The sequence below is a fragment of the Xenopus laevis genome, chromosome 8L (assembly GCF_017654675.1).
Source record: "Xenopus laevis strain J_2021 chromosome 8L, Xenopus_laevis_v10.1, whole genome shotgun sequence".
Taxonomy (NCBI): Eukaryota; Metazoa; Chordata; class Amphibia; order Anura; family Pipidae; genus Xenopus; species Xenopus laevis.
This window is the reverse complement of record NC_054385.1, coordinates 50,327,269-50,342,699: the sequence shown is the minus strand read 5'-3', so window position 1 is coordinate 50,342,699 and position 15,431 is coordinate 50,327,269. Positions and strand designations below refer to the sequence as shown.

The 15,431-nt window shown below is 39.1% G+C and overlaps 1 protein-coding gene across 1 annotated transcript in view; it reads left to right on the top strand.

Moving 5' to 3' along the window:
• Positions 1 to 662: 662 nt before the first annotated feature.
• Positions 663 to 15,431, top strand: part of tbc1d8b.L (TBC1 domain family member 8B L homeolog) — a 30,343-nt gene continuing 15,574 nt past the window's right edge. The window contains exons 1-4 of the mRNA XM_018229915.2: positions 663 to 906; positions 10,858 to 10,968; positions 12,997 to 13,115; positions 14,511 to 14,736. Of these exons, the coding sequence (XP_018085404.1) occupies positions 780 to 906; positions 10,858 to 10,968; positions 12,997 to 13,115; positions 14,511 to 14,736 (583 nt within the window). The 5' untranslated portion in view covers positions 663 to 779. The remainder of the gene's footprint in view (positions 907 to 10,857; positions 10,969 to 12,996; positions 13,116 to 14,510; positions 14,737 to 15,431) is intronic.

The window sequence follows — 15,431 nt, the reverse complement described above, 5'->3', positions numbered from 1 at the left end:
CCCTTTGAAGGTGAACTATCCATACCTCCCAACATTTTGGAAGTAAAAAGAGGGACAAAAATTTTTTTTCCGCATGTAGCGCAGCAATTTTTGACCACACCCCTTTCTGTGGCCACACCCCCTAATTACCATGTTTGTTTTACAAAATTTGGCAGGTTATGAAAGTTTGAAAATATTTCTCCTTATCTAAACTGTGTTTTTGTGTCTCAAAATTGTTACAAAGTATCTTATTTGCACCTGTTAGCTGTTCTGGGCTCTCTGCTAAAAGCCAATTAAGTGAGAAACTTTGGTTCTTTTTCTGGCTGTTCAGTGCAGAGAAAAGAGGGACTTTCCAGTCCAATGAGGGACTGCGGGTTGAGTTGTCAAAAGAGGGACTGTCCCTCCGAAAAAGGGACAGTTGGGAGGTATGAACTATCCTCTTAAAACCACTGAACATTTCTACAAGAGGGGGGAAAGCCCTTCTTTAATTATGAAACAAACAGGTGGATTGAATTCGTAACTATCTCTGTATGTAGATAATGCCCTATTCACTCAGACGGTACTGTCCTTTATATACCGGTAACGCGGAAGTCCCGGGAGCTGCCTGTTTCTGTGTATGTGGAAATAGGGAGCAGCGGTGCAGTGCATGACGGGAGCTGTAGTTGCGGACGCGCCCGTGTTGAGAACTACACTTCCCATGTTCCTGCTGGTACTATGTAAAGCCCTCCTGGCACAATTGCTGCTGCTGCTGACGTGTCGGCGGAGTCCCGAGCGGCATGGGGACATGAGAGAGGAGCAAGATGTGGCTTAGACCGGAGGAGGTGCTGCTGAAGAACGCTCTCAAATTATGGGCCACCGAGCATTCCAACCCGTACTTCGTGCTGCAGAGGCGGAGAGGCTACAGGGAGGAAGGAGGGGGACTGGCAGGTACAGTGTGAAGCATAAATATCAGTCATGTCCAGCCTGTCACTCCTTCGGCAGCTGTTGGACTACAAGTTCCAGCATCCACCGCGGGAAGGTCACTGCTTGCACGCCCTTGTATTTGTGTCACTTAGTAATAGTTGAAGTGGACATTGTCATGTGGGCAGTGTGTTCCCAATGCATAGCTCTGCACTGACACCATCAGAGTGTGTGTGTGTGTGTGTGTGTGTGTGTGTGTGTATACACACAGTGTGTAACTGCTGATCAAGAGCCAGCGCACTCTTTGCTGTCACTGTACATATATAATATATAATCTAGTGTCTTGGGCTGAGCCTTTTCTGCACACACAGCTCAGTGATATGAGAAGAGGCTGCCTTTGAAAATAATGCATCTGCCCTGTGCCATGTAGTCAAATGGTACCATAAGTTATACACATGATTCACAGTAATGGGAAAAATAGCCCCATGTCTTTAATTATGTCCCTTATACACCGGGTGTTTCTTTTAGGCGAAGCCCTGCCCTTTCTTGGTGTCCTTTCCAGAGGAGGATTTATAGCATTGGTGGCAAGCCAAGTGTTTGTGTGGCATCCATAGCACTGGGAATACTAAAGTTGTCCTGTAGGCATATAAAATCATTTTTCCATTGCAAGTCATGGCCATGGTCAAGGTCTGCATGTAATTTGTATGTTAGATGTGTTTTATGTAGGCACTTTATGAATACATATTTATAATAATAATAAGTGCTGTTAGGCTCTTCTATTCTAACAAAACAAGAGGTCATTTGATATTGTCAGATCGTGTGACAGAATTGAATGAGCATTCGGAGAAGACTCTGGTGCACACGGTGCCTCCTGCATGCCTGGGGAGAGTGATTTGCCTGGTGGCCGGCTACCTCTCTGCCCGTGTGGTTACCACCTTGCTTTCTCATAGTGTTTTTTTAATATCCATACTGGCGTATTCCGCTTAAATAATCAGTCTACTTAGTCCAGTGTGTTGTAATTAGGAATGGCATTGGGAAGGTTTATAGAGAAAAGTGAAATTGGTGCTCCATTCAAACTCCCTCTGATTGGGTTGCCTTTGGCTAATATCAGATGAGGCATTTAACTGGACAAACAATACCTTGTTTTGTTTAAAGAGTAAGGCATTTTTTGTAGTAGCTGTATGCACAAAATGTCTCAATGTCTTAAATATATTGATAATCGGTTGAGTGCAGAGGACCTCTTGTATTTGTCTATATTTAACTGGCACTACCATCAGGTGGAAAATAGCAGCAGTAAAAATGCCCTTCTCCATCTGTCACTGCTTCTCCTATGGTGAATGTTGCGACGGAAGCACACATAAAGGTGACGGTGACCTCAGAAATACCTACCTAAGTATTCCTGAATGGAGGACCCCCTGGCGCTGCTACATATGCTTCAAGTACAGGTGGACCTTTTCAATGTCACAGTTTTCTGCCTGATGGCGGCAGCAGTCAAGACGCCCCTCTGAGATTAGTCTTTGGGATGAGACATCGGGCTATGCATGCTCTAGTAATACATTTCTCATACTGTCGCTCTACTTTCCTTTGGTTGTTCCTGACCCACTTTATTTTGCTGTGGTTTCCTTCTTTGAATAGACCGTAAAGTTGGTAAGGAGCCCAAAGCTAATTCATATACAATTTCAATAATATTGGAAAAACAGGTCAATCTCTAGACATTTTGGGGGCCTGAAAAATAATTTGCTGTGGGGCACAGTAACATCTAGTTACACCACTGAACTGAACGAATGGTTTATCACCCACTATACTTGTTCTCATTAGTTCTCTAGGCTGCTAATCCACTGCCTCACTTGCTGTCAATGCTGCTGATCTATAGCTACCTCCAGCTAACCATACACATGTATGCATATGTTTATTTACATAGCGCTACTTGTGTATGCACCGCTGTACAGCAGGACAATACATGAATAGAACAAACAGAGGTTGCACAGTAAAACGAATAAATGCAAAGGTACATTCAAGAATAAAGGGGTTGTTCACCTTTGAGTTAACTTTTAGCAAGATGTAGAGAGTGATATTCTGAGATGATTTGCAATTGGCTTTCATTTTGTATTATTTGAGGTTTTTGAGATATTTAGCTTTTTATTCAGCAGATCTCCAGTCTGCTATTTCAGCAATCTGTTTGCTAGGGTCCAAATTACCCTACAACCATGCATTTAATTGAATAAGAGAATGGAATATGAACAGGAGAGGGCCTGCATAAAAAGATGATTAATAAAAAAGTAGCAATAACAATAAATGTATAGCCTTACAGAGCATTTGTTTCACATGAGGTCAGTGGCCCCCATTTGAAAGCTGGAAAGAGTCAAAAGAAAAAGGCAAATCGTTCATAAACTGTACAAAATAAATAATGAAGACCAATTGAAAAGCTGCTTAGAATTAGTCATTCTATAACATATTAAAAGTTAGCTTAAAGGTGAATCACCCCCTTTAAGTGGCAATTGTTACAGAAAGAAGCAGACTACATGATAAAGTATGGCTGCCCAGTTTGCTCTGTTTGTATCAGCCAAACATCACTCCATTGCTTTTGAAATGTGTGTGGAATTTAATTGGGCAGGTTGGATAAAGAGATCCACCATGGATCACACGTGAATGCTTTAATCTGCAGTGGGAATGCCGTTGTTCATCTTACTGCCCCATGTCTGGATCTGGGCATATTTATGCCAATTTTGCAATCCTCTTGTTTAACCCAATTAGCTACACAGCCTCTCCTTTGGGTCTAAAACTGATGGGCAGCTTTTCTATGCCATCCAGTGTATCCAATGCGTGCATCATTAAGGCCTCCCTCACACTTGTTTGTATAATCTCATACCAACAGAAACGTTTCCCTAGTCAGGTTATTGGAGCTCATTTCCAGCATGGGGATGATTCCATTTGCAGATTTCACTGTTGGCAAATAAAGGAAGTTTATTTCTACTTGTGGATTGCGAGGGTGTTTCTGATCAAAACAATACAACAGTAGTTTGCCCGCAAAGCTGTGCCAGCAGCCTGAATGTGTGCTGTGTTGGCAGGAATAAAAGTACCCTGTGCCGCTTTTTTTTTGGCAAAAGAATTTTCTGGATACAGAAAACATTCCGCTAAAACACAGATTGTTTTTCTTTCAAGAGAGACACACAGGATAGCTATTCAATACAAACATTTTTAAGTGAATGACACCCACCAAACTTTTTTTTATTTTTCCTTCTCTGGAAAGCACTTCCCCCACACCCAGTATTAAAGTTATTGCTTGATTCTTTAAGGGGGTTAGTTATTAAAGCTCACATTTTTCTGGTTGAGCTTTTAAGGGAAAAAACAAATGTAGAGGAAAAATTTCAAATTGTTTATACCCCGACTCTACTAAAAGTCCAAATCTGCTAAAAGTCCAAATCCAAAAATACTCCATCTCAAACCGGTCTAGTTTCTATAGAAGTCAATGGCAGAAGTCCCTTTTATAATTTTAAGATATTGTGGTCTGCGCTGGGTTTCGTACGATAATCCGAAAAATTTGGGGTTTTCGGGGCAAAAACAAGAAAAAATCGATCAATTTGGTAGTCAAATCTGAAAAATTCATACGATTCAAGTTTTTTCACAATTTTATAGAGACTTTTCCTGAACCAAATTTTTCAAGTTTTTTTTAACAATAAAATAAGGTAAAATTGTGGATGTGTATTTGGTTGCGTTTGTTTTAGTCAAATTATGAGAAACATTCGAGTTTTAGTAAATGACCACCTAAGTCTCCATCCCTGCAGGGATGCACCTGGTCATGCACCTGGGATGTAAAAATATCCAAGCCACTTATACCCTTAATGGGACTGGCAAATCCATTATGGAAAAGGATCTTGGAGTCCTTGTAGATGATAAACTTGGCTGTAGCAGCATCAAGGGCAAATAAGGTCTTGAGCTGTATTAAAAGGGACATTGATTCAAGGGAGGAATGGATCATTCTTCCACTGTATAGAGCACTTGTAAGGCCCCATCTAGAATATGCCGTACAGTTTTGGTCTCCATCACTTAAACAGGACATTATTGTATTAGAGAGGGTACAGAGAAGGGCAACTAAGCTGGTAAAAGGTGTGGAAAATCTTAGATATGAGGAAAGACTGGCCAAATTGGGTATGTTCACGCTGGAGAAGAGGCGCTTAAGGGGAGATATGATAACTGTATAAATATATAAGGGGATCATATAATAACCTTTCTAAAGCTGGTCATAGATGTTAAGATTTTTAAAAGTTTCGATCGTCATCGTGAGACCACAATTATCTCAAAACGATCGTACGAATTGTCCATCAACTAAAAAGACCATTTCAGGCGATATTACCAGGAAAACAAAGGGGAGCTGCCTGCTTGTCCCTGCAAACATAGATAGATTGCACTGGGACCGATAAAGATTTTTTAACCTGGCCGATCAATTTTCTGACAGATGTCGGCTGAAAAATCGTAAAATGTACGATCGTTCAATCCCACTAACTGCATGATAATATCGAAGGATTGGTCGGACTTCGCTAAAATCGGTCTTTCTGCAAGAAAAATCTTTGCGTCTATGGGGACCATAATGCTTTATTTACCAGTAGGTCTTTCCAGCTGACACGAGGTCACCCATTCAGATTAGAAGAAAAGAGGTTCTGCCTAAATATTCGGAAGGGTTTTTTTACAGTGAGAGCTGTGAAGATGTGGAATTCTCTACCTGAACCAGTTGTACAGGCTGATACATTAGATAGCTTTAAGAAGGGGTTGGATGGCTTTTTAGCAAGTGAAGGAATACAAGGTCATGGGAAATAGCTCATAGTACAAGTTGATCAAGGGACTAGTCCGATTGCCATTTTGGAGTCTGGAAGGAATTTTTTCCCCCTCTTGAGAGAGGCTTCAGATGGGGTTTTTTGCCTTCCTCTGGATCAACTGGCAGATAGGCAGGTTAAAAAAAGTTTAAAAGGTTGAACTTGATGGACATGTCTTTTTTTCAACCTAACTTACTATGTTACTATGAGCTCTTCTTAAACTAACTAAAGGTGTGCCCAATATTTCAATGCACATCATTCCAGAGGCATTGGTCAGGCTACACCCAGATTTTATTTTAAATGCCACGGCCTGCTTGGAATCTCCGCATGGGTCAGGCCTGGGAAATGCTGGGCATGCAAGCTGTGAGTGGGTGAGCATAAAACACAGGAAATTCAGAGTTGAGTAAGAATTGAGCAATTACTTAGAGGGAAAAGCCACACAAATGGGAGACCTAAGAGAACTAAAAAGCTTATGATTGGCAAACTTACATCTCTGTAAAGAAGTATTCGAGAATTTTTGCAATGATACGCTGCCTGTCTCAGGTGTTACTTCCATTCACAACTGTTCCATTTACTTTTATGATTGCTGCACATACATATACATACATATACATTGTTTTACCATTTCTCTGAAATGTTATGTTTAAAACGGTAAATCTGCACATTATCCCCCTCGTATAAATTTAGTGAGCAAGCTTTAAGACTTAAAACTGTAAACTAAAATACTGCATACATTATTTGATACAATAGGGACCAAATGATAACCGTTGCTCTGTTACAGACTTAAGGAAAGTTCTACAGAGGCTAAAGCTGCAGCTACTGGGAACTGTATCAGTTAATGTATCAAATTGTAAGAGGTTAGAGAATCATCCCTCTAGCTCATTGAGCTGATACTGGGAGACATGACTGGGTTGGGGGCACACAATTTATATTTAACACTGAAAGCACTCGTCTTACAGTACACAGTTTGGAAATAATTTGAATCCCTGATAAGGGCAAACATAGTCAAGCACTTCCCTCGCCTGCAGAGATACAACTTAGGCCTGATTGTGACTACACATTTTCAGGTCGATCTCTGCTCCATGTGGCCGAAGCTGTGCCTGTCAGTAGCTGCACCTACTTTTGGCCACACCCCTAAATACCACACCCATTTTACAAAAACACAACCCAGATGTAAATCCCCAAGTAAAATAGATAATGGCATATTAACCCTTGGCATGCCAGTAGAAATACTACAAAAATCCGCAACCAATGAGCACTTCCTCAATGCTCAATGTGCCAGTAAGATCACTGAAAAATGTCCAATAAGTACTCCTTTAACTGCACACATGCCAGTAAGATCACTCCTACAAATAAACCACTCCCCATGTTACAGATACACCATCAGTGAATATATAAATGAACGGAGTGGCAATTTCATGTATTGCTCCAGAACTCACAGCAGGATGGAGCAATTTAAATTCCATGTATAATACCCCGAGAACTCTAGCAGGATGGCACAGCCGAGTGGCAATTCCATGTATAATACCCTCGGAACTCGCAGGAGGATAGAACAGTGGCAGTTCCATGTATAATATCCCCAGAACTCATAGCAGGATGGCACAATGACAATTCCATGTATAATACCCCCCAGAACACACAGCAGGATGGAACAGTGACCAGTGTCATGTTCTCAGCATGAAGCAGATGTTAGAGGTTAATCACGCTGCAGACTGGTGTGGTGTGGATCCACTAAGAGCGGCAAACTGTATACAAATGCAATACTCTGGGCAAGATCACTGGTAATACTTCTCTCCACTTTTTACACAGTGTAATATATAGGCCCCTATGTTCCCTTGCTCTAAGAAATATCTGAGCCTTGTAGGAAACCTATGCAAACAATAGTAGCATTTTTACCACCCACTGTGGTGAATGTGCTCTTGCTTGATATAACACATTCTCTGTATTTTTTAGGTTGGTTGGTTATTATCGTGCATAATTTTGCAGTGGATTGCTAGTGTTATGGAAATAATGTAATTGCTTTTTTTAATGAATGCAGTGATCTGTCTTTACTTTCCATGTGTTGCCTCACTGTCAAGAATGCTATATGTTAGGTGTACCTTCTCATACATTACCATACACATATAGCCTTAAACAGGATGTATTGGAATATATTTAAGTGTCTTAGTTGTCTTTTATTAGTGAGGATTCTGTTTCTTGGAGATGCATTTATAGTTTCTTATTTGCATTACCTCTTCCCACCTGTTTGATAAACAACTAGACAACAAACTCGAAGATGCGCTGCAGACAAACAATTTGAAATTGATGTAGATGACTCCAAACCTCATATTTTGCTTTCTGTAAGGAGATGATCAGTAATTTTAAAGGATTAGTTCACCTTTAAGCGAACTTTAATATGTTATATAGAATGGCTAATTCTAAGAAACTTTTCAGTTGATTTTCATTATTTCTTTTTTATAGTTTCTTTTAAAAATTATTTGCATTTTTTTCCGACTCTTTCCAGATTTCAAATGGGGGTCACTAACCTCATCTAAAAAAAAATGCTCTGTAAAGCTACATATTTATTGTTATTGCTACTTTTTATTACTCCTCTTTCTATTCAGGCCTCTCCAATTCTAGTCTCTCATTCAAATTGTTGTATGGTTGCTAGGGTAACTTCAACCAGATTGCTGAAATTGCAGACTGGAGAGCCGCTGAATCAAAAGCTAAATAACCCAAAAAACATAAATAATAAAAAAAACAAATGCAAATTGCCTGGGAATATCAGTCTACATCATATCAAAAGTTAATTAAAAGGTGAACAACCCCCTTTAATAGCTAGTATCAGGTGTCCATATAAATGCAGCATTGGCCAGCATTCTGGCACCAAAATTGCCAAGACATCAGTGTAAATGCCAACTGTGGTGTCAACTGCAAGTAAACCGTATCCGTTCCATCATACTTCATAGGCCCGAGTCATGGATTCCAGCGGTAGGTAACAATGTTCTCTGAGAGAAATCTCAGGAGATATTGTATTGTTTTTCATGTCCTGAGGTAAAATGTGAGGGTACAGAGACAGTACAGAGTCTCTTTCTCTGCTCTTTCTAATGTTTATCCCTCTAAACAGATAGATCAGTTATTGAAGAGCACAGGCAGATTTATAGAGTGATTATTTGTACATACCCCAACACACTATCATAGTTTTCTGTAAACACCATCACTGACACCTGGGAATTTGATCTGCTGTGGGGTAATTGTTCTACTGCAGCAGAATAACTTGGAAATTAAGGCTTGCAATACCATTAAAGTTTGAAACTGATCTTCGTAGAGGACGAATATAATAATAGGAAAAGGTTTTTTTGTTATGCTCTTTTTGTCTAATATGAGAGAGAAATCAGAGCATCTTGCTGTACACTGCACCAAATGCCAAATTAGTACATTTTCATGAATAATTGAACGATATGTTGTTACTTGAGACAACAGTGATGCCATAAAAGGTTTCCTGTGTACAGACTGAGTGAGCCTTTGTGAATGATAACTGGATCTCACAGAGAGTTTGGTTATAGACAGGAACAGGAGCAACTCTTGTTTTTCATTCAGGTAATGTTTTCAGTTATTCCTTATTGTGCCCCCATCTAGCCGTTCTCTCTGAGGGATTATATGAATGTCAGTTAGTCTGGACTGTAGCACCAGATATATATATATATATATATATATATATATATATATATATATATATATATATATATATATATATATATATATATATATATATATATATATATATATAGTGAATAAAGTACGCCCTCATTTAAAATATAAGGATATTATAAGTTACCGAGGAGTTTCATGACCATATAAAAACACGAGGCCGAAGGCCGAGTGTTTTTATACAGGTCATGGAACTCCGAGGTAACTTCTAATATCCTCATATTTTACAACTGGGGGTACTTTATTTATTATAATACACAAATTTCAATGAGTCGTGACTGAAATGACATCAGAACTCACCGTTTATAACTGATGACATCAGAACTCACCGTTTATAAGGATATAATTTACAAGATATTCATGGCTTTTGTGTATTATATATATATATATAAAATCACTCTCGAAAATCAGGATAGCTTGTCACAATCCAACACATAAGATCCGCACTCACAGGTCTTAAAAAAACATAAAAGGATTTTTTATTGTCAAGTAGAGGACTGACGTTTCGGCCTTCCTCAGAGGCCGAAGGTCACGGAACTCCGAGGTGACTTCTAATATCCTCGTATTTTGCAACAGGGGGTACTTTATTTATTATAATTCACAAGTTTCAGTGAGTTATGTGAGAGAAATGACATCACTAAGCTCCGATTATAACCGATGACATCACTAAGCACTGTTTATAAGGATATAATTTACAGTATATTCATGGCTCTTGTGTATATATACACGGAGTTCCATGACCTTCGGCCTCTTGTTTTATATTGTCATGGAACTCCTCGGTAACATAATATCTTTATATTTTACAAGAGGGGGTACTTTATTCACTATATAATCAGTTATGTATTAAAAAAAAAAATCTGTGAAATTTACAAAACTTCTCTGACAGTGTTTTCTTTCAGCACTGTCATTGTTCACAGCTTGGACCATGGGAAGGGATGGGGGTGTTAAATACTGTAGAAGGGGATAGTGTGTACATATTTTTACTATGTCACATATTTTTACATACTTCACTAGAAGGAAATGTCCTTAGGAGGTATATATTGTCCTGTTAGCTGTTATACCTTGGGCATTATGCAAAGTTTGTGCTGTATGTGTAAATATCTTACTGACCTACTACATGATGGAGCAGATCCGATCATTGGCCTGGAGGGGTAACAATCTGATCACATTGCAGGAGTACTGGACCCTTGGATGAGATTTTCAAACCTACCCAAACAATATCTGGGCAATTTCCAGGCAGGTAGTGGTCGACAAGCACCCCATAGAAGAGGGGCAATGAGCTTCAGACTCGGTCAGCTCTCCTCTGATCTGTCTGTGGATTGTCCCTGTAGTGGGGCAGTTTTATGAAATAATGCAAGCTGAAATGGACTTATGTTAACAAACTTACATGCTGTGTCAGCCTTATGTTAGCTCAGAAGTGTTTTCTCTTCCTTTTTTCCTAATGTAAATGACCGATCTCATGTTACTTTTCTAACAGGTCTCCTTGTGGGAACTCTTGATGCAGTTTTAGATTCCACTGCTAAAGTAGCACCATTTCGCATCCTTCATCAAACCCCAGACTCACAGGTGTACTGGTCAGTAGCATGTGGTAAGTATAATAATAATGAAGATGATGATGTACTGTATGTTGTCTCCCTCTTCTTTCCTCAACTGCATTTTTTCATCTTGTCTATAGAAAAAATGCAAGTAATTTTATCAGTACCTGCAGCAAGTCAATATTAGGCTAAAATTTGTGAAACACAGGACGTGTATATTGTGCTCCTTTTTACTTGCTTTCTGCTTCTTGTATGCACATACAAACATGAACATGTGATTGAATCAAATTGTAGCCAAATATTGATTCACTGCAGGCTCTTTGGAGCTCATTTTGTCTGTTATAAATTTGCTGATGTTCATGTTAGAGTGCCACTAGGGATCAAGTAGTTTATCAGTGGTAGCATGCTCGATATTTACTGTATATAGCCATGGGGCGAATTGCATACATGTCCCAAGTCCTAAATAGCAATGCAACAGATTGTTCCAGACCTCCTCATCTTGTTCCAGGAGAGATGCACATTTGAGTGCAATCTGCTATATTATTACCAGTGGTAAAAGCAGCAAAGATTAGATGCACCTGCAGGTGTTCCGGCTTCATAAAACATTTATTACAGTTTGTATAAGGCACAAAAGGGTTCTCAAAGACTTCAATAGGTTTTTATCTCCTTGGGTTTTTTTTTGCTGTATGATGTTTGTCTCACAATGTTTGCAGTTTCTGCAATGTTTGTGTGAACCACTAAGAATTCCACACTGTAAAGCAGTTCTAACATGCTATGTGGCTATATGGTGTACTGCCTGCTTGTAGGCATCATTATTGGAGCAAAAGAAAGCAACCTAGTTCCCAATAGTGAGGAGATATATGTCAGGTAATACTCATTGCACTGGAGGCCCTTACCTGCATTTTCCATATTGCTGTGGTATTTAATCTACAAAGGCTTAGTTTTAGGCCCTAACTTGGAGCCTTTATAGTATCATACCTCCCAACTGTCCATTTTTCGGAGGGACAGTCCCTCTTTTGACAGCTAAACCCGCAGTCCCTCATTGGGACTGGAAAGTCCCTATTTTCTCTGTACTGAACAGCCAGAAACAAAGTTTCTCACTTAATTGGCTTTTAGCAGAGAGCACAGAACAGGTAACAGGTGCAAATAAGATACTTTGTAACAAGTTTGAGACACAAAAAAACAGTTTAGATAAGGAGAAATATTTTCAAACTTTCATAACCTGCCACATTTTGTAAAATGAACATGGTAATAAGGGGATGTGGCCACAGAAAGGGGTGCAGTCAAAAATATTTGCTGTTCTACTGTATGTGCGAAAAAGTTTTTTGGCCCTCTTTTTACTTCCAAAATGTTGGGAGGTATGTAGTATGCCATCCCTTAATACACTGCCATGAGTCTTTTGAGCAGTAAATAGTAGAGAAACACAGGCCGAGAATCTGCTTTCCTGCTGCTGCTCCTCTTCTGCTGTGCTGTCCACACCAGGAAAAATCACCTCCTCTTGGGAACAGTCAGACACAGCGGATTTCAGCACGAAATGCAAAATCTTGCACCGGAATCCGCCGCTTCTGCACCCGAGCTGAGGTAATGTTTCCGGGTGCCGGCAGCACAGCAGAAGAGGAACAGCGGATTCTCAGCCTGCGTTTCTCCAGAGATGCGAATGTTGTGGCCCTGAGTCTTTACAAGCATTAAAACAGTATTCCTCCCTTTCCGTACAGCATGAGAAACGCATGCTGACAGTTTGCTGCCCCGCTGATCCTCTTCTGCTGTGCTGCCTGCACCCGGAAACATTACCTCTGCTTGGAAACAGTCAGACATGGCAGATTTCTGTACAAAATGCAAAATTGTGCGTTACGGTGCCGATATCCCAGCAGTTGGGGAGCAGGTTATCATGCTGTGTGGCCCTAGCCTTGAAAACATGAAATTAGTGCAGATAAAAGAGGCATTTGCACTATAGATGTAATCTTTACATGCCAGTCTCCCCTTTATTTGTGCTAATTCTTCTTGCTATTTGTTAGCTAGCAAGAATCCTTGTGAAATTTTGATGTCATGCTTCTGCATTACATTGTCTTTCCTACCTTTAGGAGCCACCAAAGAGGAAATTTTGAAACACTGGAAATGGCTGGAGAACAATGTTATGAAAACCTTGCCAGTATTTGATTCAAGTGAGGATATAACTAGCTTTGTGCAAGGAAAAATCAGAGTAAGTATTTCTAACTGCAAGAAATAATGTGCAACTACACTGGAATCCACCGTGAAACCAAGAACACTAAACCCTAGGCATATTAGTTTGACAGTATTTTAAATATATTCTGCCTTTGAGGGCAGTGCTGCAGGAAAGAAAATTATGGGGACTGTATTCAACTTGTGTAACAAATCACATATCAGTAGTTCCCCATTCACTATAAGGTCTTTTGGTGGAGGAAGGGCTATCAGAGCAATAATATATAGTTTGAAAAGCTGATATATTTCCCCAGTACTTAATAAGATTTATATTTATTGATTTAAATGAATAAAGATTCCTTCGAGATTTTACCTCTGACCTTACCCCTGCTAACTATTAACCTTGTATTCACATAATTAAATGCATAATCAGACTCCGTTTTCAGTACTTACGTAAATGCTCTGCTTAACTAAGCACAATATTTTTATCAATAAATTTCCTGCCCATTTAAAAAAAGCATTACATATTACAAATATTTGTCATATTACAAATTCATAAATAGTAAAATTTATGTAAAACTCCTCATTCACAAAAGCCTCACTCCAGGTAGTGAATGGGACGTAAAGGATATGTCCACCCAAAGAATGGAAGAAACTTTCCAATATCGTCAATCAAAAATTTTCAGTGTTTTTTAGCAAATACTTTAACCGGCAGTTTAATTTTACAAATAAAGTTAAAAATGCTGAAAATTTTAACTGATGAAGAGGAATAAACTGACTACTATTGTACTCAAGCAAAAAACAGTTGGGGTCGTTTATAAACAATGGGCAAATTTGCACCTGGGCAGTAACCCAAAGCAACCAATCAGATGATTGCTTTCATAGTTCAAACTGCAGCTGGCTGAGAAAAGTTAGTCACTGATTGGTTACTGCCCAAGTGCAAATTTTCTCAGTGTTTATAAATAAGCCCCAGTGACTGTCAATTTGTCCCTATCTGCCTATCCCATAGACTTATATAGGAAACACTCTTAACACCTATGGAAGACTCGTGGTACCAGACAAGAGCCTCTCAGAAGCATCTTTCTTCAGTATATTTGATCAGTGTCCCAGAAATTCTAACTTCAGCAGACCTGGAGCTGATAAGTGAATATTGGTGTTTTGTCACCACCAGTGTGTGCCATAATCAAAGGGTTTGTCATGCCCTGCATTGACAAGCAATCACAGGCAGTTTCAGGTGTATTGAATGCCATCTTTTCAATCTGACATCTGTCAAAAAACTGCATGTACCATAGGCAAGTTTCCTATTAAACAGATCAGTCATGTAAGCTAATGTCTGTTGTTGTGGTTTAGAACTGTTTTTCTTAAACCCAGGTTATTGTATTTATTGAAAGCAGGAGTGTATTTTTTATGTGTTTCTTTGGTCTTTTTTGTGTAGGGTCTTATTGCTGAAGAAGAAAAGGGGTCTATTATAAAAGAAGAGGATCCAGAGAAATTTCGGGAAGCTCTTTTAAAGTTTGAGAAATGTTTTGGGCTGCCAAATCAGGAGAAGCTGGTAACTTATTACTCATGCAGTTACTGGAGAGGAAGAGTACCATGCCAAGGCTGGCTTTATCTCAGCACCAACTTTCTCAGCTTTTACTCCTTCCTGCTTGGCTCTGAAAGTAAGCATCTACATTCTAGAACAAACCCTCTGAGCTAAAAATGATGTTTGGAATCCAAAGCAGAACAACTCTGAGAATTTGAAACTCTTGCAACTTTTTTTGGGAATGTATACATTGTAACTATATAACTATAAGTATTCCCATTAAATAATCTGCCATCCACTACTGGGAAACTGGGAAGTTTCACTTCATATGTGTTTAAGATAAGGATTCACTGAATATATAGTTTATTTGATTCAGATGAGTTACTTAATCCTCCAAAACCAAACCAATACCATAATTTACATATTGATTTACAATAAATATGTCCCTTATATTTGAAACGGCTAAAACAATGTGTTATGTAGGAAAGATTGTCGGCTTCAAGGACCAGTAACATTAAAAAATCAAAGTGTTTTAAAGTAATACAAATATAATGCAGTGTTGCCCTGCACTGATAAAACTGCTGTGTTTATTTCAGAAACTCTACTATTGTTTAAATAAATAAGCTGCTGTGTAGCAGTGGGGCAGCCATTCAAATGAGAAAAGGCTCGGGTTACACAGCAGATAGCAGATTAGCTCTGTAGAATATAATGGTGTTATCTGTTATCCACACTTTAAAGGAACAGTAACATAGAAAAAAATGAAAGAGTTTCAAAGTAATGAAAATATCATGTAGGGGCACATTTACCTAGGGTCGAATATCGAGGGTTAAT